The sequence below is a fragment of the Fundulus heteroclitus genome, chromosome 4 (assembly GCF_011125445.2).
Source record: "Fundulus heteroclitus isolate FHET01 chromosome 4, MU-UCD_Fhet_4.1, whole genome shotgun sequence".
Taxonomy (NCBI): domain Eukaryota; kingdom Metazoa; phylum Chordata; class Actinopteri; order Cyprinodontiformes; family Fundulidae; genus Fundulus; species Fundulus heteroclitus.
This window is the reverse complement of record NC_046364.1, coordinates 37,551,388-37,575,170: the sequence shown is the minus strand read 5'-3', so window position 1 is coordinate 37,575,170 and position 23,783 is coordinate 37,551,388. Positions and strand designations below refer to the sequence as shown.

The window sequence follows — 23,783 nt, the reverse complement described above, 5'->3', positions numbered from 1 at the left end:
AAGAAAAATGACATTATAGTGAAGTGAAGAACATTTAACTCTTAATATTTTACCAGTTCAGTCTTCTGAAATTGAAACTATGTGCTTATAAAAGTACTTTGTTTGTTCTTTAGAAATTTTACCTCGGGAGATTAGCTCAAATTCCAACCATAAACGATGGACTGTAGAGTTCGGAGGATTAGGTTCTACAGCTAGACGGATCTACCAGCAAGAACAAAACTGGCTTGTTTCAGCAATGTTCAAATCAGTTTACTTAACAGAGTGGGAAATATAACAATCGTAAAGAGATGGTGACTATCCTCCATGGCTACAGATAAACCTATATGTCTGTACACTTGTTGCCAAGAGAAGTGAAGGGGCAAATGATATTCCAGTCACAGGAGTGAGGCCAGCCCAAGGTCCTATGGGGCCTTAAGCTGAAATTTAATTTGGGCCCCTCTTCCTGTAATGAACAGCACTGCCACTAACTGGTGGGATGCTGGGAGAGGGGCCCAGGTTTATTTAGATGAGCATAAACACAATCATGTATAGACCTAAATGTGTTTTTTTTTCTGCTGAGATGTATTTGTGAATAAACCAAGGTCAAACACACACAAAAGATTAAACACATGGCATCAGATTGTAACTATGTTACCAGAACAGTCAAACAATGGAGATCATTCTTTGCACTTCTATGTAAAATTGCTAATTAAACGGTCAAACCAAATTGTATAGTGTTGTAATTAAACAAATAAGACCGTTTTTGTTCAAATATAAGTATTTATATAAGCCCCTGATGTTTTTGGGTGTCTCAGCAACAACTTAGTTTGTGTAAGCCTTGTATAGAGAAAAACAAAAACATAAGTATCTTGAAAATGGTTTGGTAAATTTGGTTCGACCTTGTTTATTCTAGTTTTCTATGGTGATGTTGCCAGATATATTTAACTGTAATATGTTTTGAATATGTTTTTTTTTTTTTTTATCTGGTACACTGTGACCAGATTAAGGCGATCCTCAAAGTGCTCTTTCCAATGTCTCACAATATCCATAGTTTAGATCTGAAGTTTCATCTCTCCAATGAGCAGTTTGGAATGTCCCATGTTTAGTCTTTCTAAGTCACCAAACGTTTTTTCATAACTTCCTTCAGGATTGCCGAAAGTCTTTCCCAACAGCCTTTTTGAATGCTTCCCATGCCAAAGTGTTTGAATCTGCAGCCACAGTTATCCCGGTACCTGTCAGCTGCTTCACGAGTCTCCAAGGATAACCAAGCTGAAGAGTGGCTAAAGCAGAAGGCCTTAAAGGTGTTCTTCTTCAGCTGGACAGCTTCCATCACTACTGGTTGCCACCAGAGGGTCTTCTGTTTACCACCATGATAGGCACAGATGGCAATTGGGATTCAATATGCATGTTACATTTTATTATAATTTTTTGACACAATTGTTCTTCTACTTCAGTTATTGACGATGTAAGCTGGTCTATCACATAAAATGTTTGTAAAAGACATAATAACCCCATTAAGGGTTGTTGTTGTAATATGACCAAATGGCAGCTAACTTACCACTGCATCTCCTTAGTAAATCTGAACTTTTTAGTGTCCAACAAGGTTTGATGCTAAGCACAAAACAATAGTAAATTTCTCGGTTACTCTACTTAATTGTCCAACAAGTTTGCCCTAATTAATCCATATGGGTTTTCACCAAAGTGCGCACAAGCTAAAATCTATACACTGGGTGCATATTATAAAGCAGGCATAGTGCACACTGATGAACACACATCTCTAAGCCAAAATAAACAGGCTTTTCTGCTGTGGTGCTTCTAGCTGTTGTGCCTCTCTTCTTGATAAATGGTTTCACTCTATCCCCTGTGTGTCTTTGAAGACCAGGCTCGTATGAAATGCAAAACTGGCCAGCGCTTCTCAACTCACCGCATCATGCTTATTGCTAAGCCTTGCTATCAGGGGCCCATGTTGTGCATGTGAGTGTGTGCATGTGCATCGTTGGTGTGTTTTTGTAAGAGATAGATGTGACCATTTGTTAAAGTTTATTTATTTTTCTCTAACTCTGTGTTGTATGTTGTGGGGATGTTTGTACAGAAAAGTGTCTGTGTGTCTGTGTGTGTGCATGCACATGTATGTGCATGTATGCCATCAAGGACTTAGCTGGTATTTAATTCTCTAATTCAGTGCCAAGTTGATTAAAACAAACTGCTGCAGCCCCTTGTATTTCTTCACACTTCTTCTTACAAGAGCCATTTTTTTCGGTCCTTGTTTGTTTGGTTGCTCCCACAGGTATTTTTCAGAAATGAGATTTGATTATGGCAATTTATTACCGCCAAGCTGATACTTTGTGTAGAGCAATGGCAGGCACGCTTCTGAAGGATGGGATTGAAATGTGTGCGCACAGACGCAGATACACACATGCAGAAAACTGTGTACGCTCATAACAAGGTGCCAGAGTGCAGTGTGTTCATAATAGTGTTTGAAATGGTGATGCATGAGCCTGTTAACCAGCTGGCTCCTGATAAAAAGCTTGGCCATGCTGCTAAAAAAAAAAAAAAAACATGTATGCAAACACACGTGTTCACAGGGGCATCTTGAGACAAAATACATTGTTCTTTTCTCATCTAATATCATTTAACACACATTCACACACCGTCTTTTAACTTATTACCTTTGGAGTTTATTTCATTATATGTAGTCCAGTTCCAAAAATGGAGCTCAGCATGGTACATTTTTAACTATGTAAAAATGAAAGTAATTATTATACAAATTCTGGTAATAGTTTAAATTATGTTTTTTAGTTACTTAGTTACTCCTTTTTATTGATTAAAAATCACATCCAAGTACAATCTGTCAAGCATCAGTCTACATATTTACCACATATAAACTAAGCTGTGCATTTGGATTTCACAAAAGACAGATGTATATCTTTATTGAACTATTATTAAATATGACCCATTGAGAAAAATACATCCATATCTATAAAATCATTTAAGTGGGTGGGTCAGAAAAATACAAGTGTTGGACACATGCACTAACACAGATGTTCTGGTATGTTTCCATTAATCTCTGTGTGCACCCACACATCCATAGCCACCCACATATGAACACATGCTCCCTCATAAACGACTGTGGTGACTGCGTTGCCCCCAGGCATCCATTTAGGGACAGATTGCCTGTCATAGAATACGTATGGCATATTCAAATAAGCCCTGTACACACTCATGCTGCATTTCATAGTTTAACAAGCCTTAAAGCGTCACACTGCTTTCACAGCTATCAAACCTCCTTTGGCACGATATTGATTTTTATTACTTTTTGATTACTAAATATAATGATGAGAGGAACAAACATAGTTAAATAATCTAAGTTTATTTATTAATTAAATGCCTACACTAAAATATACTTTCAAATGTTTTTGTATAGCTCTAGGTTTGCCCTTTGAAATATTATGAAGTCATTAAATGATTGGGAGGTGAATCTAATGCATATTTTACTGTTGGCATAGAAATAACTTTATTTTTATATTTCAGCCTCTCATCTCTCTATTCCCTCTTTCTTTTTCTCAATCCTTTTCTTGTACAAGCACTTAATTCATTTATTTATTTATTTATTGCTCGGTAAAATTAAGTGTTTGGCCTGAGGTGAGTGATCCATCATGAGCAGAGGGCCTGGCCCTAATGATGGCAGTTTTATTCACTCACCCACCATTTCTCTTGCTCCCTGAATTACACACACACACACATACACACAGGTCTGCACAAAGCGAGGGGCTATTCAATAGTTGCTAAATGAGCAACAACAGAAGCTGTTATTTTGATTCTTTCTAAATATCTTGTTCACTTGTGCTTTCCATCCAGGTTTGTCATGTGACCGCTGTGAGTTTGGATATTGGAACCTTTCCCACCCAGATGGCTGCATCCCATGTGACTGTGACCCCTTAGGTTCCCTCAGTTCATTTTGTGAGCCCGATGGGGGGCAGTGCGAGTGTAAGCCTGGGGTGGGAGGCCGGCAATGTGATTCATGCGGCAGGGGCTTGTATGGATTAAGGCTCGAGGGATCCTGTGCCCCCTGCAACTGCTCACGTGACGGTACGGTACCTGGGACAAACTGTGATCCGTACACGGGCCAGTGTGTGTGTAAGGTATGTACAGGTGCATCACAGTAAATTAGATTTTAATCAAAAATGTATACTGCTTAAAAAAATAAATAAAGGGAACACTTTCAAACGTCGTTTCAAACAACGTTTTGGGATTAAGTCTTAAAATACATTTATACAATTTAAGAAACTGCAAATATAAAATTGATTATTTCAAATTTACAAAAAAAAAATTGAAAATAAAGATGTTTACACAACTCTGGTTAAATATAAGTTTAAAACAATGACATAATTTGAGACAATACATCAGAGTAAAGGGACAGCAATAGTCTAAAATGCATTAAATTGACTTTCTTCGAAGTAGCAGATTTAGTGTACTTGATCATTTTATTTTACAGCAGTTCAAATATAACATTTTTTCCTTCATATTCTAATAAATATTTCTAGATCTATATTCAGTTTTACTTGATCCTCAACTCATCTTTCTTTCCCTAACCTTGCTTTTTTAGGAACATGTAGAGGGCCACCATTGTGATTCATGCCGTCATGGTTATCACACCCTGGAGCAGCGCAACAGCCTGGGCTGCCTGCCGTGTGTGTGTGACATAAGTGGAACTGTGTCACAGGGTGTGTGTGATATGAAGACTGGACAATGCCCCTGCAAGGAAGGAGTGGAGGGTGCCCACTGTACCAGCTGTGTTCAAAACTACTACAACAGCAGTTTAGACATGGAGAGTAAGAAAATACAAAACTAAAAACATGATTCTCTGCAACATTGGTTACTCCTTTATCATTCAACAATGTCTTAGAAGCTAAATGTTGTTGCAGAAGTTGTTGGAGAAGTTGTTGGATAAGTTCTTACCAGTCACATAAAACAGTTTGTTTTTATCTTTGTCAGGAGGGTTGTCTCAGGGCTGTGTGCCATGTATCTGCGACCCCAGGGGAACGGTGACAGGGTCAACGTGTGACAGCACCACGGGGCAATGTGTTTGTATCCCATCACGACATGGGAAGGACTGCAGTAGCTGCCGACCTGGTGAGTTAAAATAACTGACTGAGATGATGAATGGGCTATTAACAAAAAGAAACAAAAACATTACTTCTGAGATGTTAAGGTTAAAGTATGAAATTAATTCTTAAAGTTCTTTGTCAGAAATAAAGATCAAAACTTTTTCCATATTTGGGTTTTTGTGATATTGGACATGAGAAGGAAAGATACAACTAACAATAAAAGAACAGCTGGATGGAAATACGCAAATACATAATTTGAATAAAATAGTGATATCGTACCTTCAATGAAAATTTTTTTCGCTTAAATTTACATAAATTTTATGTCATACTTATCTAGTTAAATTCATACATGTAAAAGTCATTTGTCAGAAATTATATTTTAGGTGCACAAAAGGCCTAAATGTTATGTTAACCATGTTGGTTTGTCAGTTCTACTTTTATTTTAAAAATGTTACTCTTGTTGTATCTTTTTCTCCTGCAACTCTGACTGAATAATAGGATCTACCTACTGCTTTTCTCGATTAGCCAACCTCTACCAATTGTATGAACTGTATGAGATGAAAAAGATCACATGCCTACATTTTACTGAGACAATTAGAATTACAATTAGTATGACACAGTCTTACTAATAATAGACCGATATCTTTGCTTTCACAATTTTCTAAGGTTTTGGAAAAAAATATTTTTAGAAAAACTTGATTCTTTTATTGAAAAACTTACTTTGGTAAGTGACAATCAGTTTGGGTTTCGAAGCAAACGTTCTACAGATTTAGCATTGATAAGAGTGACTGAAGATATTACTACACAAATGGAAAATAAAAATTATACAGTAGGAGATTTTATTGATCTTAAGAAGGCCTTTGATGCCATTGATCATGGTATTTTAATATCTAAGTTACAGGCTTATGGAATCAGAGAAAATAGAGAACAAGATGTAGAGTTTGCAAGGTATGTGTCTGAATGTAGGAAAATATTATGTGGAGGTCCACAAGGCTATGTGTTAGGACCTAAATTATTTATTTTATCCATTATTGATCTGTGTGAGGTGTCACAAAAATTACGCTTTGCCCTTTTAGCATTTTTTTTTTTTTTGTTCAGCAAAGGATTTAAACCCCCTATTAAATAGCATTGAACCAGAAGTGGTCCTACTTCAAAGTTGGTTTAAGGATGAACTGTCACTGGACTTAAGTAATAGTAAGTTTATGCTATTTATGAATGAAAAATATGGTGAAAGAGTTACATTATTTTTCAATGGAATTGATATTGCAAGAGGTCCAGAATTAAAAATTTTGGGAGTAATAGTAGATGAGAAATTAAGATGGAAATATATATTGAAAAGAAACTTTGTAAAAATATTTTAGGTTTTAGTAAAGCTAAGTACAGTATGTGTTGAATTATGAGTCAATGGGAACTTTGTATTGTTTTCTGATTTTGCCATATTTTCTTTATTGTTAGAAGTATGGGGTAATTCAAATAGCTACAACCTAATTCCATTGGTTGTATCACAAAAAAGAGCAATAAGCATTATAAATAGAGCTGCCCCAAGAAAACACACCACTAAACTGTTTTTCAAGTCTGGACCTTTAAAAATTAAGGTTTGTTTACTCTGAATGAGGATAGTAGCAGAAGACGATTGGATTTTAAACAACCATCTGCTAGAACCGCACTTAAACAAATTACCATTTTTGTTCCTGGAGTAAAACAGTGGAACTTACAGGAACATGACCTTAAAGACTGTTCAAGCATTTGACTATTCAAATTTAAGTAGAAGGAAAAAAAATATCAAAAGGTATGAAATGGAATGTAAAAGTATATAGAATGTATAATTATATTTGTCAAACACATGCTCAGGGCATGATGTACCATTTTTTGTTTATTATGAACTGAGAAGGGGTAGGGTTGATAAGATGTGTTCTTCAACCTACTCCTGTTCTTACATGGAATGGCATGTTTTTGTATACAACTTAGACCATGTTTTGTGTAATGATAATTTTTATGCATTACCATGAAAAGAACAAATACAATGAATGAATGAATAAAACATTTCTGTTACACCTGAATGGAATAAGTGTTGTATATTCATGTTTATATTTTGATTATAATCTCTCATAATATGTTTATTTTTAGATATTTAAACAGTAATATTTCAGTAGATCTAATAGGTGATGTCTGCGTGAGTGGCTAACAGAATATATAATGTATTTATTAGCTCACAGGCATTGAGAAAAAATAATCTCAATTGATTTATGCCTTGAAAGCTGGTGAGCGTTATGTAACCTAAGACACTTTTATTGGTTTTGTATTAAATTTTATTACAGATAAATGGCAACGAACACATTTTATTAACTATGACTAAAGGCATAAATGGTTGTTTTAGAATGTGTTAAACTGCATTAAAAATAATTTACCCTTGTATTAATATAAGCCTTGTTGTGTTGAGTGACACAGCTATTTTAAAAGCAATGTGCTTTTATTTTTTCAAAATACTGCACTGCATGTTTGATTGCAAGATCAATTTAGTTACTTTTACGTTTATTTCTACCCAGGCTTCTACCTCACTCCAGATTACAGCATGTGTTTGGAGTGTGACTGCCATCCTATGGGAGCAATGCAGCTTAGTTGTGAGAGCCAGGATGGACAGTGTGTCTGTGCTCATCCCTCAGTGGGAGGAAGACGCTGTGACCAATGCCATGAGATGTTCTTTGGATTTAATCCTGGTCTGGGAAGGTAGGTTCAACAAAATCTCTCTCACACTGTTAGGAGCAAAAACAGGTTAGTTTTACATCTTTGAAGCTTTTTTTCCCCTTTTTGTTTGTTTTACAATTAATTAAATCTGCATTAAAAAACATCATGGATTACAAAATTGTTAAAAATTAAACTCTTGGTTTGGTCCTTACAGACATCTAGGTTTAAATCTGCTAAAACACACTACATTTAGAGAGTGGACAGAAAAGAGAGTAAAAGCCGCTGTATATTTACTTGCATTTAAGACATGTTTGCATCTCTGAGATCAAGAACAAATTATCACTAGAAGGATCTGAGTTAATGGATTTTTCAGCTGCATATAAAACAATACCAACCAAGATCATTTTAAAGCTGTATAAGAGTTTAAAACAGCTTAATGGCAATAATACACTGTATGTCAAATCGAAATGGGATTTAGAATTGACTATAACCCTGTCAAAGAGTGACTGGCTTTCTGTGTGCAAAACCCAACAGTCTTCCACGATGGAAAGAGTTTGGCTGAAAATATTGGATGCACTTTTTTGTTAATCCTTAACTACAAAACAAATTACTGGGCACACAACTGCAATGTGGCAGGGTGTGTGGAGATGGGAATAACAGTTTTTCTTAAAATGTTTTTTGGAAATGGACAAAACTAAAAACCTTCTGGACATTTTAGGTAATAAGATCCTCATGGACCTCAATATTGTGTACCTGGGTCTGATTAACGATGACGTTATAAAAAGAAGGACATCTATCTATACAGAATCCTTAAAAAGGCCATCACAAGAAAGTGGTTAAACATTGACCCCTCAAGTCCAGCACAATGATGGAAAATGATTACCTGCTGTTCAAGGAGCAGAGCTTGGTTATTTGAGCAACACTGGAGAAAATGGGCTTAAAATGTAAGAAATAAAGGCTCTTTTTTACTGTTGTATGGATGTTATTGTGTAAGAATTTGTTAACAAAAAAAACAGCATGGATTTATAGAGCTATTCATAGTGTGCATGCCTCCAGGTGCATTCCCTATAAAGAGAGTTTGTCGGAAGGTGAGTAGACAGATGACTTACAGGAGTTAAGAACTGCTTTGACCTTTGCTGCTCATGTTGCTACCTGCAGGCCATCTCACATGCTCACACAGCTTATAACGCTCATCCACAAATAACTGTTCACTTTAGACACAGTATTAAACTTGTCCATACACACACACACTCAACAAGGTTTCATAGTAGATGGATTGACCACAAACTGTTTGACCAGTTGTCCACTCTGTGTGTGTACATTGGTATATTGATGTGTATTTTAGCTGACCTTGTCTGATAGCCTTAGTTTCTAGTGTGGCTTCATTAGAGATGACATCAGGCTGTGGCCCGAGACCTCTCAGCTCTGAAGAGGGATGAAGATGGGTTAGAATAAGATATTGGAAAACATTGGATTGGATTTCTCAATATTTTTTAACCTAAAAAAAACAAAAACATATTTTAACTATTGGAAAAAAAGAGCAAAATTTCAGTACTTGAACGTTTGATAGCTTTGTCATTATTAATTAGCCCATGTAGTTTTATTTTTACAATTGAATGAATATCTTTATCCTTTATCTTTAACTGCCTCCACTTAAAAATGGCAAATATTTATAAGTTATAGTTGCCTGGTTGATAGTTCAATGCCTTGCTCCTCAGGTCTGAAAAGTTTCCTCACACTGAATCTGAAAAGGAAATCCTCATTCAGTGTTGATAAGTAGGAATGATACAGAGCAGCAGAAACCAACACATAGCTGGGTGTTTTTGGAGGATAGACTGAATTGTGCTCTCTTAATAAATGGTCAAAACATATTGTTTTACAACTTAGCCCTGCTCTAAATTTCTCCACAACCTTATCCCCGAGCTGTCTGCAGTGATCCTTGGTCTTCATGATGCTGTATTTCTACTGCTGTTCTACAACCAAACCTCCTTAACCTTCACAGAACAGCTTTATTTATACTGAGATGAAATTATACACGGGTGGACTCTACCATTCACTTCTCTATTATTCACTACTTTGCGTTGACCCATGTACATCCAAAGGGTACACATACTTTTAAAAGATAATGTATATGTTTTTACTGTTATATAAAGAATTGTGTATTGTTAAAATAGATGTTCTAAAAACACTTATATCTTGCAATGTATTTAATTTAATATGTTAACCCAACATTTTTTGTTGAAATGTGCTTAATTTCACATCAATGGCTCTCTTTAGTTGCATGAAAAAACATGAAAACAAAAACTACACTTTTAGGCTCAATGATAAAAGGAAGACTGGGTGCGATGTTGGTATTTCTCCTTGGAAAGGGGAGTGAAGGTCGAGTCACTGTGGCATTTTCTGTATCAGAGTGTGTATGCGTGTTGGTGCACCAGTTGACAGGACAAATTTGCGCCTCTTTACGAGGCTGTGGCTTTTCACACAGCAATAAAGAAGGTGTATTGGTGTGTGTGAGTAAGAGAGAGAGAGAGACATGTAACATGTGAGTACAGTATACAGCAGAATAGAAACACACATCAGTAATGTGTGTGTATAGGTGGCAGTAACTTGGATTTTACCGTGTCAGTTTGCCAGACCGGTCTGTTTGAGTGTGTGCTAAGCATTCTCCAGCACACAGACTGCACCACACGTTTTGGTGTGTTTGTAAAGGTGTAAGGTGGGTGGCCGTTTGCTCACCCACTGTCCTGCCCCTGTGGGGGTAACACTAAACCAGTGACCTAGACACAGACACCGTTGGACAAATACATGCAGTCACACAAATGGACACACTCTTTGGCAACTCTGATGGGGTATGAAGTTAATTTCACAGCTATAGGGTGGGATAGATTGTGGTTAGGATTTCCCTTCTCAGTGTTAAGCAGATAACCCAGCACTTCTCACTTTCAAGCACACACACACACACACACACACACGCGTGCACACACACGCGCACACACACACACACACACACAATTTCAAGTAATCTTTAAAAATGTAAACATTCTGGAAGGTACATTTTAAAATGTATTTATTTTGATCTCTAAAGTGATGCCAGTAAATATATATCTTAATAATGAATAATATTTATGACTCCAACAAGCATTACATGAAGTTTTGATCCTTAAATCTTCTTAGACTGATAGACTTTATCCAGATAGCCTCATCAATATTTTTCAGATGACAAACTTTCCAACTGGTACAGGTTTCAGTGTTACTACACTTGTGGACCAAACATTTGGTGGATTCTATTTATAATACCATGCTTTCAAGTTTTGTTTATTATGCTAATTGGTTAAAAATATTTTCTATCCCAGGAAGTCTAACCAATCGTGCAAGTTATGCACTTAGCAGCATCCTTCTTTCTCAGCATGCATTAGTGGCAGGGGAACAGATTGGCAATTTTGTACAGAAAATGTTTTTTTTCATATATTAATTCATTATGTTGCTATACCTAAATCCGATTGACTGCTTCAGGCTAAATGTCAATGGAATATATTTCAGTGAAGATCCGATTGATCACAGGAGATGTGGATACACCTAGACTAACAGAAAATGCTTTATACTAGTGTTCCATTGGGCACAATGTACAAAAACCGCAGCAGCGCTCTTGTCACTGTAAAGGAGGCTGTTAAGGGTGCTTTCACACCAAAACTGATTGGGCTGCTTTAAGCTGAGCACAGTTGTTGCCTAAGATCATCTTCCTTGTAGGGGTAGGTTTGAGAGCTCCTCCAAACTTTGGGGTGAACCAAACAAGTGAACTTTGGTCAGTCTGAAAACATAGCTCCCAGTTCTACTTTAATTACAACTTCCTCCGGTTCACCTACTGTGGGGAATGCAATAGTCTATTTGGCAAGTCCAGTAGAGAAAGTGAACCTAAAGGAGAAGGTGACATATGATTTACTGAATTATGTGGGATCTGAACATTTTAAATACTTGCAATACAGTACCTTACTCTTTGTCCATGTAACCCTAGTCTCTTACTTTCCGCCATCTTTTTTCCGCCATCATTTGTGTCATAGACAGAGGAACATACCGGATAACCTGTGCGCTGCTTCTTTTGACACCTCCTCAAACTAGCATCTTCTTTAAGTGCATGTCTTTATCTGGATGTTTTGGTCCACTTTCTAGAGCGCAGTGTGGAAGTGAACCAATCCAAATAATATTGTGACATTTTTCAACATTCCCTGCTGAGTGAAACTAGTTACCCTGGACTATCCTGGTGTAAAAGCACCCCAAGTTTAACCAACTGATTGGCAAAGGTGTTCCAGAAAATCAAACAATTTTTTTCTGTAGATATGGGTGTGAAGTGTTTTTTATGAACGAAGAAACATTTCTTAACCTTATGTCCGGGAAGTGCTCAGGGAGATGAAACTGTTTGTTTGAGTATTGCATGGCAAATACCTATTCTTCCCATTTTGTCATGAACAGATGCCAGCCTTGTGCATGTGACCCAGTGGGCAGTGTCAATAGTTTATGTCATCCAGACACAGGAGTATGCATGTGTAAGCTGCTGGTAACTGGAGACAAGTGTGATTCATGCCAGCCTGGAGCAAGTCATTTTGATCCTGAAAACCCTTTTGGATGCAGCAAAGGTGGGGGTTACCATTTTGTGACTAATACAGTTCCAAGCCTTTAGGATTATTGGGGGAAACAAATCCTGTTTATGTGTCTCTGGTTCCATTTTTCTGTTTTTGTTTCTTTGTACAGCCCCCTCCCAGCAGCCTGCACCAATTGGTTTGGCTCTTAGTTACTCCTCAATCCATCTTTCATGGTATCCACCTGATTCCCCAAATTCGCACAGACTCAACTACACCCTCCTAAGGGATGGACAGCCAGTTCATACCATCCAGAGACAATTTCCTTTCAGTATGTACCAACCCAGCCTTTAAAATGTTTCATTTTCCCTAATTTTATATATATATATACAGTATATGACATAAACGTTGTTTTCTGACATAATGCTATTTTCTTTTGTTAAGGTCTTGAGTCCTTTGAGGACAGGGGTTTGTTTCCCTTTACTAACTTCTCCTACTGGCTCATAACAGCTAATGTAGCTGGTGAGACAATAAGTGCGTCAGCCTCCTACCAAACTTTAGGAGCACCACCCTTTGCAGAACAGCTTCATTTAAACCTCCTTGGACGACCAGGTCCAACCAGTGCAAGCTTTAACTGGAGCATACCAACAAATGATATAGGCCCAGTCGAGAGGTAAGGACTGCAAGAAAAGGCAAGTATAAGGTTGAGTGTTTAAAGACAGAGCACTTTACTTGGACTGCTGTTAGAAACACAGGAAAAAAAGATTGATTCAGACGTAAAGTGCAAATGACATGTTAAAGATCAGTATGTTCTGTTGTGAAGTATTGCAGAGATAAAAAAAAAAAGAAAAAATCTTCTTAGTCAGAAAGATGTTCTGATTTTTAAGATATTAATGTAGAAAAGCACTGATAAATATTTCAGTCTGAAATATTTTAGAATTGTTAACTTATTTGAATTGTTTTTATTGCTTTATGTTTTCTTAATACCTGTCAGTAATTCAGTAAAACTTTGTTCACATCAGATGAGAGGTACTGCAATGCTGAGACCACTTGCATCATTTCAAACAAGTTTGTTTTGGTTTGCCTAAATTTCTCCGATAAAAGGAAAATAGCAATCTGAAAGCATCTCTCAAAATGATTCTGACAGCAAAATGGGGGTCTTTTTTTTGTAAGCAGTTTTCATAGATGAAATTCTCAGTGGGAGATTTCTTCAAGTTGTGCCACGCAGCTAGATGTAAGACGGAGGAGGTCCAGAGTAAACATGGAAGAAACAGGACACTCACTAAAAATAGTGAGCAATGAGTTGGAAACAACAAGTCAGCTGAAAAGACATTTAAGTAGCAGATTTTACCTGCGTACACACGTGCATTTTTGTGATAATGTCTAAACCCACATGCAGACTCCTCAACAGGACACAGATGGCAAATGCAAAGTGAGTTCATTACAAAGATGACAAGGAATCTTAGCAGCACAAGGAAAGATTCAGGGTATGGGTGCAGCAGTGTGGTTTCTGACTTGGAAGACATCGCTGAGGGAAAAGAGGGGATCCTGGGTGCTCATTTTGAAGGCGGTGAAGGAGGAGTGGTTTGACGGCTCCAAAGGGTTTTGGTGGAGGACAACAAAATCACTGAGACTTTGGAGGTGGGAGAACGGGCAGGCAGGAGAGAGAAGGAGTGAAAAGAGCTGCAGTGGACTACCGTGAAGAAAATTAGGTTCTGGGAGAGAATTATCACAAAGTGTGGCCAAAAAGACCTAGGACAAAGTGATGACTAAACCACATAGGTTGATAATCAGATGAAGAGTGCTCCTTATAGCCCTGCAGTAGATAACAGTGATAGCTGTTATGTGTGCATGTTTGCTACCGGACATGCTCATGTAACAGGGATCACGTCAGTGACTGTTATGGACATTTGAGGATGCTCTATTTTCAGAGAAGTGGATTTAATGTGACAATGAAATTGGTTGAATTGCAGTTGTGGTATGAAAGTTAGGTGAATATCCAAAAAGGACAATTTTAGCTGATGGGACAGTCCAAGGATGAAAATATTGTAGCAATAATTTATTCAATCTGCTGCGTTTGAAATCAGCATTTAAATGTGTAGTTATGTATTAAGTGTTTTGAACTACATGGAATAAGATTTATATTAGGAAGGTTATCAAGCTTTGATCAAAACAACAATGACTGGTTTAAAGAGTAATAAAATAATAGTTTATCCCTTAATCATGTAAGAGTAGCAAGCATTAGGAAATGAGACTGTGGAATAATGTTAAACAAAAGTGTGGTTATATACCAAAGGTATTGTCCACATTTTAACCGGTGTCTGTGGAGCTTATATATCTTGGATATTTTCTGAGTGCCCCATTTGGCCACCACTGAACTAGACTTTAACTGTATACAAGTGCAGTAGGTGAAAAAACTTGATTATCTCTTCTTGAATTGTCCTTTTTAGGTTTGTGTTATCATCAGTGGAGTCACCCAGTGAAGCAGAGCCGGTTATTCACTACACAGGTTTATCTACAGAGGCTGTGGCAAGCGGTTTAAAGTCCTTCACACAGTACTCTGTAACACTGGAGGTAGGTATGCCCAGGAAGTTAGTAACAGACCACGTACACTTTTTTAAATGAAGGCACAACTTGAGAATTTATGTCCTAAACCTAATATTAGAAATTGTTTTCCTAATCTACAGGCATGTGCTTCTGGGGGCTGCACCTCAAGCCCTCCACTGTCTCTTCTGACAGCTGCTGCACCTCCACAGAACCAGTCTGTGCCCAGCATCACTGCTACAGGACCTCATACACTGCATGCTTCTTGGGAGCCCCCCAGCCAACCCAATGGTATACCTGTACACACACACACACACACACACACACACACACACACACACACACACACACACACACACACACAATACAGAGCTTTGTGATTGCTTAGTCTGTGAAAGGAGCTTAAAAAATACACTTTACTTACTTTACTTACTTACAATCAACAAACTGTCAACACATAGGTTTAATATACTGAATTCTGGACTTTTTATAGCATTACAAATTCAGAATGATCAAATGGATTAATGTCTGACAATATAAGTAAATGTAAATAAATCCAATCTAGATCATTTCAACAAACACATACCCAATAGTAGTGCTTTTGGCCTGTGTCATCCAAGCTGAATAGGAATGACATAACATTGCACACAAACGTAAACTCCCACACACTCACAACATACACACTGAACTGGAAGTGCCTTTGGTAAATCCAGAGAGCTTTGTAATAGCTCTAAGGCTCAGTGTCAAACAAAGCTGTACAACCTGAGTTTCCCCGGTTTTCATCTCTCGTCTTTTTGCTCTTATTGATCATTTTCCCTCCCGGCTGCGCTCTGAACTCACATTAGTCACACTCACACTTTTTTTCCAATATTGGTTTAAACATGTCTTTCCCCTTATGATTTTATTTCTCTAAGCTGAACTTAGACTTGGTGTCTTTTCATGACTCTGCCAAGCTTGAATTTTGAATGGTTAAGATAGTTTGGATGGAGAAGAGATTCGGTTCTCATTGATATAATTTCTTTAGTGAAATTAAGGAAGAAATTTGCTGAAGATATTTCTTAAATGCTCTACCAATGTGGACTTTCTGTAGTCTTTTTGCTGCTGTGGGCTTGGACTGTATATTTGATTATATTCCTTCAGAAATGTACCTGTAATTTACTGATTTACCAGGATACAGATGTTCACGACATATTGGATAACACAAACATTTAAAAAGAATTGTCATTCAAGCAGCATAATATCTCAGCTTCTTATTCAATAAATCACTATAAAGAGAAATAAAAACACAGCTTTTCTATATTAAAGCATAAATTGTCTCAAAGTACAACTGTGCGCTTTATAAATTTAAATTAGTTTAGAGAATGCTGAAACATAAAAAACTGATAAAGAAATATTTAAACATTTTAATAAAAAATCTCTTAGAATGTATACATAATTACCCTGAAATTATGCTAGATTGAAAATGTGAATTAGGCTAATTTCCTTCAAATATATAGACACAATGAAACACCTTGACATTATGTAATCACGGACATTTAACTTATTTATTCCTCATACATCCTCAGCAAAATTTAAGCAAAATTTTCCAACAAACTTGTAGAATGATGCCAAAACATTTCATCCAAGTCATAAAGTGTAAATGACAATTCTAATAAATATTAAGGAAATGTATGTAAACTTCTCAATTAGAAACAATGGAATAAAATATTTTCTGATTTTCTCCTTGTTTAAGCATTTAACAAATATAAATAATTCTGGTAAATCACCTCCTACAGGAAAGGTTTTGTCTGATACAATGTGGACAGGGTTGCAGAAAAAAGATTGTCTGTGTATACATCTGGCTTCAACATCAGCTGTCATACATTATACAAATATGCATACAGAGACTTATTTGTTTCCCACACCATTGTCTGCAGCTTCACAACTTATTAACTTTTGTTTAAAGAAAATACAGTCTTTGCTGTTGTCATCATTACAAATAATTCACATACTGGTTTGATATGATTTTTTTATTTTTTGGCTCAGGTGTTATCACAAAGTATGAGGTCTTTCTCCGTGGACCACTGGAAGCAAACAATGTATCCGCTTTTAATTCCGAGAAGAAAGTTTTCTCCAGCTCCGGATGGCTGGATCCAAGTGTCTTTCCAGAAGGAAATCCAACTAAAAGGAGTATGTTGTCCCCTCCTGAAAGTAGTGCCATCATAGAGGGTCTTCATGCATTTTCAGCATATCAGCTGAGAGTCGTAAGCATCAACAGAGCCGGAAATGCCACATCAGAATGGACCACAGCACACACCTTGGAGGGAGGTTAGTATTTACTGCTATAACTTTGGGGTCTAATTTTCTGCTGTGCTTTTCTAAACACAGCAGAGCAATGTATGAAATACAAAGCATAACAAATAATCATTGTTAGTATGTGGACAGAAAGTAAAAAACATTTAGAATCAGTTTTTATTTGCTTTCCCTATAAAATAAGGTAAAGATTAGGAAAATTAACAAAAACTGCAAAAAAAAAAAAAAATAGAAACAAGGGTAACTGTCAGGTCGATTGAAATTGTTTTAAAGGGAAATAGAAAGTGCATGTGGGGGAGGGGAAACTCATTATGGTATTTGAATTTCAAAGAGATGATATGGCTCATTAGGACTAAATGATTGCCTCCAACATCACTCTCAGCTATGTGTCTGGATAACAAGCGTATGATAACATGATTTTAGATGGGAAATGTGTGCCAGGGTTTTGGCACGTACATCCATGCAGTGTGGATGGTAAAAATATAACAGTGGTTATGTTGACCATAAATCACATTTCATAGCATATTTCACAGTTTGATGCCACCAATGGTGAAATAAAGAATCTCCCTCTCTAATCTGTCGTGTAATTGTGGCTATCACAACCATAGGATTTTGCAACACTCAAAACCATTAAGTCCACATAACAATGACAGCCTTTTGATTTGTCATTGTTATATTTGCCAGAGACTTCTCATATCATACAAATAATGACATTTGTTGAATTTTCTGTTTAAAAAGCTGATGATGTGATAGCATATTCAAACCCTGGGGTAGTTTAAACCTTAAAATACTGACAAAACAAAGTGTATATTTCAGAGAGAGAGAGAATATGACATGCTTGGTTAGTGTGTTTTTCCTGTTAACTCTTGCTTGCTATTTTGCTGCAGCTTATAGTTGAAATATTGCGGTGTCCTTTTCCAGTCCCAGAGTTTGTCGCTCCTCCAGATGTTTCTGCGCTGTCACCCACCAGCCTCAACGTTACGTGGAACTCTACTGAGGGCCACGGCATCATCGCCAGAGGACCAGTCACAGAGTACAGAGTCAACTTACTAACTGAGCAAACCACCAATCCCTATGCTCCTCCGGTTGTTAGTCAGGTGAGATCTTGCACACATTTAATGAGATATATTGGACATCAATACTTAAAAAAATTATTTTGAACCCTAAACGTAAAATAATATATTTTTGGTATATTTGTCAGAGTAGAGTCAGTATTTAATATTTTATTCACTCCGCTGACATTATGTAGAAAATGTTCATGTTCTTCTGATTGGCTCATACCTGTATGAATTCTCTAAATATCTATCTTGTTTCCAGGTTTTGCATAGGATGGGAGGCTCATCACTGCCTGTTCACATAGTCGAAGGACTGGAGCCCTACCACGTTTACAACTTCACTGTCACACTGTGCACAAGAATGGGTTGCATTACGAGTCTGCCAAGCACAGGTCGCACCTTACCAGCAGGTATAACAAAAACATGCACCTAGTCAAACTCACTAATTTATTCCCTATCCTTAATCAAGGGATCAGGTCTTTCCACACACAGATAAATTTTGATTCATAAGAACTGGACCCATCTTAGCTGAAATGTTGTCAGGCAATGTGGATGGGCTCTGCATTGCCATGTTTCTATGGCAAACATCTCAAAGGTTTCAATTATTAAAGATTTGTGGATTGTTGCAAACCTCCACTCAGTTAAAATTGTTTTAAATTCTGTTTCAAAGCTTAAAGGTGACCTATTATGCTTCCTTTCAAACATTTAGTATTGCTCTATAGGCTATGCTAAACATGTTCATTAAATTTTTTTGCACAAATCCGTCTCTACCCAGTTCCACCTATTTTGAGCTCCTTTCAGAATGAGCTGTTTTAGGGCTCTGTCACCTTTTTGCAAATAAGTTGTAGCTGACCGTGGCCCCAACTCTATGTTTACACTCACACTTTGCATAGGTGGAAATGTCTGCAAACAGATACATTCAACAATACATCTTTAGCCCTACTAGGTGAGGCCAGTGCCCACCAATTGAGACGTAATAATCAGGAGGTTTTTGAAATGGCTTGTTTCCCAGACACCATCAAAACATTTCCTGATTGCCAAAAAACTGCTGTTTTTTTAGCGCCTGGACTGTTTCTGGAATCAATAGCGACCCAACTGGAAGTACAAAAATGTGCAATAAAAGAAGTTTTCATAATAGCTCCTCTTTAAAGGAGTAATAAGTAGTAATGACACCTAGTGTCTCAAATTGGAGCAACACACAACCCCACCCACCTCCTCCTCCGATCCTAGGGAGAGTGTTGCACAGGTTGCCAAGTCAAGACAGACGCTGTGTAACTAAATTCAAGATGTCGAGTGAACATAATTCAGCCAAAGTAAACTGTTATTGTTGAATAAACAGCTTGTCCACAGAGACGCGGAGATCCAAAAAGGGCCAGCAGCCTGCCACTGACAGCAGCCTCTGCCGTTTCCTCAACGGTCCGCTGCTGTGAGCCACAGCCAAATAGACTTCCCACCGACCCCACTGAATTTTTACTTACACCGGACAGGCATATGCTGTTGTATTCTGGTCTATTTTTTGGTCCGCTTCTCATACTGGCTTCCATGTTTGCAGGCTGCTTCTCTCTTGCCAACATAAAATACGAAATGTTACCCTGTGTTTTGGGAACCTTGGGAACTCTCATATAATTGGCTGAGGAACCAGGAAGTTAACACAGGATACACACTGCACCGAAGTAGATCAGCACCATACTTATAATATTCAAAGGAGAAAACTGGAGCAATTGTTTATAGAGAATGTTACTGTCATCCCAGGAGACAAATGAGAATACTTTTGGTTAATTTTACAGTAACTTTCTTACTTTAACTACTTTGAAATTGTCATAAACTATATTTGTATGTTATATATGAGTCTTTAATACCAATCAAAGCTCTCCTTTTTTACTTTCACTCACAGTCGGGATTCTGTGGGTAACTTGACTCATTCATTACAGTACAGTTTGAAGAGTTAATCTATGGCTTTTAAAATATATAATCACTGTTAAACTATCTGAGATAAATCTGCTTTGGTATGATTTCGCTGTTTTAATGACATTATGGACCTCACTATTGCAGAGGGTGGAGATCTATGGTCCCAGATCACAGGTGCCCTCCTACATGAAGGGCCACTCATAATCAGGGGAGGTTATCTTCATAAACAGCCTGGTTTTAGTTGAAACAGCCTTGGCAGATCAAAAGGTTCTTGGAAGATGGGTTCTGGGGGGGAAACTTGGAGCACATCATCAAAGACAAATGATTCAAATAGAACAGGAAATATTAAGCAGTTAGAAGAAGGGTTTGTTTCTGTAGTGCCAATAAAGATGTTTTCTGATGATTGCTTAGAAGGGTATAAATACTTTTTGACATGCCATTTTTATTAACATGTTACGTTTTTTTTTCTCAAAATGTATGCCTTCTTAAATCTTATTTCCTATCAGAAACAAAGTTCTTGATTGAATGGACATAGTTTTAAATGTAAATCTGACGGTGTGTGTGAATTATAAAAGTTGATATAAAAGTTGGATTAGCAATGGAACAACGCCAGCTCACTGACCTTTTCTACTACTTTTAAATTTAATATTATTTTTCACAGAGTTTTAGTATGTCAAAGTGCCTCAAAGAAATATGCTTATAGCTGATATTTTTATCAATCTACAATTGACTCAGTTCCTAAACATTTTTGGCCATTTAGGATGTTCAGATGTCATCAGTGAGTCCTGTTTTCAACATAATGAGTCGCTTATTCTGGCAAATCACTTAAACGGGACATATCATGCAAAATTTAATTTTTTAGCCCTTAAATACATTTAGCCCTTAAATACACATTGTGTACTTGGAGTCTGCAGTAGTGCGGAAAATCTGAATTTATATTAATCTTTATATTTTGTTTGGGTCGTATTTTTCAAGCTTTTTTTCAGTTTTCTCTATTCTCTGTGAGGATATCTGAACAATTACATCACATAAGTTGCTGTGAATAAGGTCTTGGACTTACAACTAATCAATTTCAGAATCTGCCATTTTAATGTTTTTCATCACGTTTTTCAGTGCAAGTTTAAGGATGCCGAAGTTACAAGTGGATAAGTCAAAATTTTCGTTTGTTGGGTGTATTAATTGTACCACAAAAATCACCTAATGGGGTGGAGCGGAACGATTTGCAACCGGGAGGGAAGCGGAATGTGAAGTGCCCCCTTTGCATTTAAAAAGGTACCATCAAACTGAGTTGTTCTCAGAAGAACCTCAGAACTGGGGCAAAAGACAAGCTGTGGGGCAACAATAACGAGGAATTCAGAACAAAGGATAGACATACCACTTTATATAGACCACAACTGAATAATTTAAATTGAGGGAAAGGAAGGCAATAAAAAGCATATGTCCCCTTTAAGGCTGTCTTAAAACTGTGGGAGGAACTTGAGACAGGATTGCAAACTCCCAAGAATGAGTGTAACTAGGGTTCACACAAATATTTTATAATGCAAATATAAATGCTAGTATATAGTACCTCAAAAAGTAAATATTGATATTGTGAATAATGACAAAAAATATTTCCTGTAATATAGTAATGATATATTGTACTATGATTTAAGCTCTTTATCTGCACACATCCACAAAAGCACATTAGGAAGCGCAGTCAGTCATTGCATGCTTGAGTGGTGACAGCATTGGTCATGCTAACCAGAGGGGATATTATGGTGCCAGCAGTAAAAACAATTTACTGTTAATTACAAAGAGAAAAATGTGGCGTAGCACACACTTCCTGCTGCTCATGAATCAGACACACACAGAGTTAGAGAAACACACATGCTTTGTCTCTCTGGTTCTTCTCTGTATATTAATAACATGTATAGGATTTAGATGAACTTCCCTTCCCAAAGCAACCCAGGCAAACATAAGATTATTAGGATTAATAAGGTAATTTAACAGCCTTATTTGATGGTCTGTTATCTGCAGCAAGCTTCCATTTTTATATAGTTCACACTTAAATTCTGTCTTTACTTGTCTTATTCACAAATAAAGATTGGTTCACACGGCAAGATTTTAAAATAGTCGTCTGATTTTCAAAACCTGAGGGACACCACAATTAATGATACAAATTCGGGAATAAAACAGGTTTGCTCATACAGTGTGTGGTGTCCGGTCAGACAGCAAGCGCGAAACCTCTTAAGATTAAGAGGTGAGTTCAGAGTAAATAATCACGAATGACGAAGGCAATGGCGAAGGTTTTTACCAAGCGGACCACATCACTCTTAACACACCACACACAGCAGAATATCTCTTAAGATTACCTTATGAGCCACCTTGATAGTCGGGGCCTGTCGGAAGTCGAAAATTAGGGCAAAAATCGGGCTAATTATCCTGCCATGTGAACCAGTCTTTACACATAGCAGCACAGGAGTATAAAACCAGTGCTTAAATACACACTTGCCCCAACAACAAACGTTTTCATCAGTTATCTCAGGATCTGCGCTTTCTGCTTGTACTGTATTTTTATATGCTTTTTCCAATGCAAAGGTATTAGGTAAACAGACGGTAGTTGCAAAAATTATTAAAGAAAGTGTTTCATCCAAAAAATACTTGCTCTGAGATTTCAGCCTTTGAACAAGCTTTAAAGAGCTACATGGGAAATATTTCTGTGTTGCTCCAGTAGTCATTCCTCATGTGTATAGCAATGAAAGATGTCCTGCAATGTAATCGGTCGGCTGTTTAAATGTATTTTTAATGGCTACATCTGTTGACACAGTGACAGTGTTTATTTCAAGTGATTCTAAAGACTTCTCTTGACTTTAACACTGTACAATTCAATATGGCATATTGTACCCAGTTGCCTCATTCAATGTATTTTTAACAGCCACATCTGTTGCCACAGTTTTCTTTCATCTTACTCGAAAGATTTCCCTTGGTTCCACTGTAAGAAATGATAATGGCATGCTGTTCAGTAGAGTTTGCTTTCTTATTCGTTAGTATGTCTTATTTCACAATAGTCTGCATAGTATGTGGTTCTCCTCTGAGTATACAGCCTTTGTTACAACAGATGTCATACTTCCTTATATCTTACATTTTAACTATTTTAGCTCCTATATTTTAACTAAATCATTCAGCAACTTATTTTGTTACTGATAGAAGTATTGTAATATAAAATGTTAATCTACAGAGTCTTACATTTGTGTGATATTGAGGTTTTTATATGCAACTGTAAGTAGCTTGACAATTCTGTAATTTTAGCATTGGGAGTTCTCCTGAATGAAACTCTTGTTCTAGTGAAATTTATTGTCACATGGGTTGAGTGTCTGGTAAGACGTACTTGAGCATGCTACAGATGCACTGATAAATGTCCCTTACATAAGCCTGGACCATTAGAGTCAGCTACCATCTGCTGTAAGTGAGGAGACAACATCTGTGAAACCACTGGAATTACACCGAAGCACACGACTAAATGTTTGAGCACACATGGTGGCAGACATAATGAGACAAGGAAGGAGATCTGTGTTGATGTGTGTAGATGCATTTGCCATGGCTTCTATGGTGTGTCTCCCTACAAAGTTATTGATCACATTGTAAAGTAAGTGGCTAAT

At 37.1% G+C, this 23,783-nt stretch overlaps 1 protein-coding gene across 1 annotated transcript in view; it reads left to right on the top strand.

Moving 5' to 3' along the window:
- Window positions 1-23,783, top strand: part of ush2a (Usher syndrome 2A (autosomal recessive, mild)) — a 292,843-nt gene that overhangs the window by 69,919 nt on the left and 199,141 nt on the right. Inside the window, exons 16-27 of the mRNA XM_036135732.1 lie at window positions 3,838-4,121; window positions 4,586-4,811; window positions 4,975-5,112; window positions 7,634-7,814; window positions 12,240-12,403; window positions 12,519-12,677; window positions 12,791-13,019; window positions 14,797-14,920; window positions 15,034-15,181; window positions 16,916-17,197; window positions 18,104-18,279; window positions 18,500-18,647. Of these exons, the coding sequence (XP_035991625.1) occupies window positions 3,838-4,121; window positions 4,586-4,811; window positions 4,975-5,112; window positions 7,634-7,814; window positions 12,240-12,403; window positions 12,519-12,677; window positions 12,791-13,019; window positions 14,797-14,920; window positions 15,034-15,181; window positions 16,916-17,197; window positions 18,104-18,279; window positions 18,500-18,647 (2,259 nt within the window). The remainder of the gene's footprint in view (window positions 1-3,837; window positions 4,122-4,585; window positions 4,812-4,974; window positions 5,113-7,633; window positions 7,815-12,239; window positions 12,404-12,518; window positions 12,678-12,790; window positions 13,020-14,796; window positions 14,921-15,033; window positions 15,182-16,915; window positions 17,198-18,103; window positions 18,280-18,499; window positions 18,648-23,783) is intronic.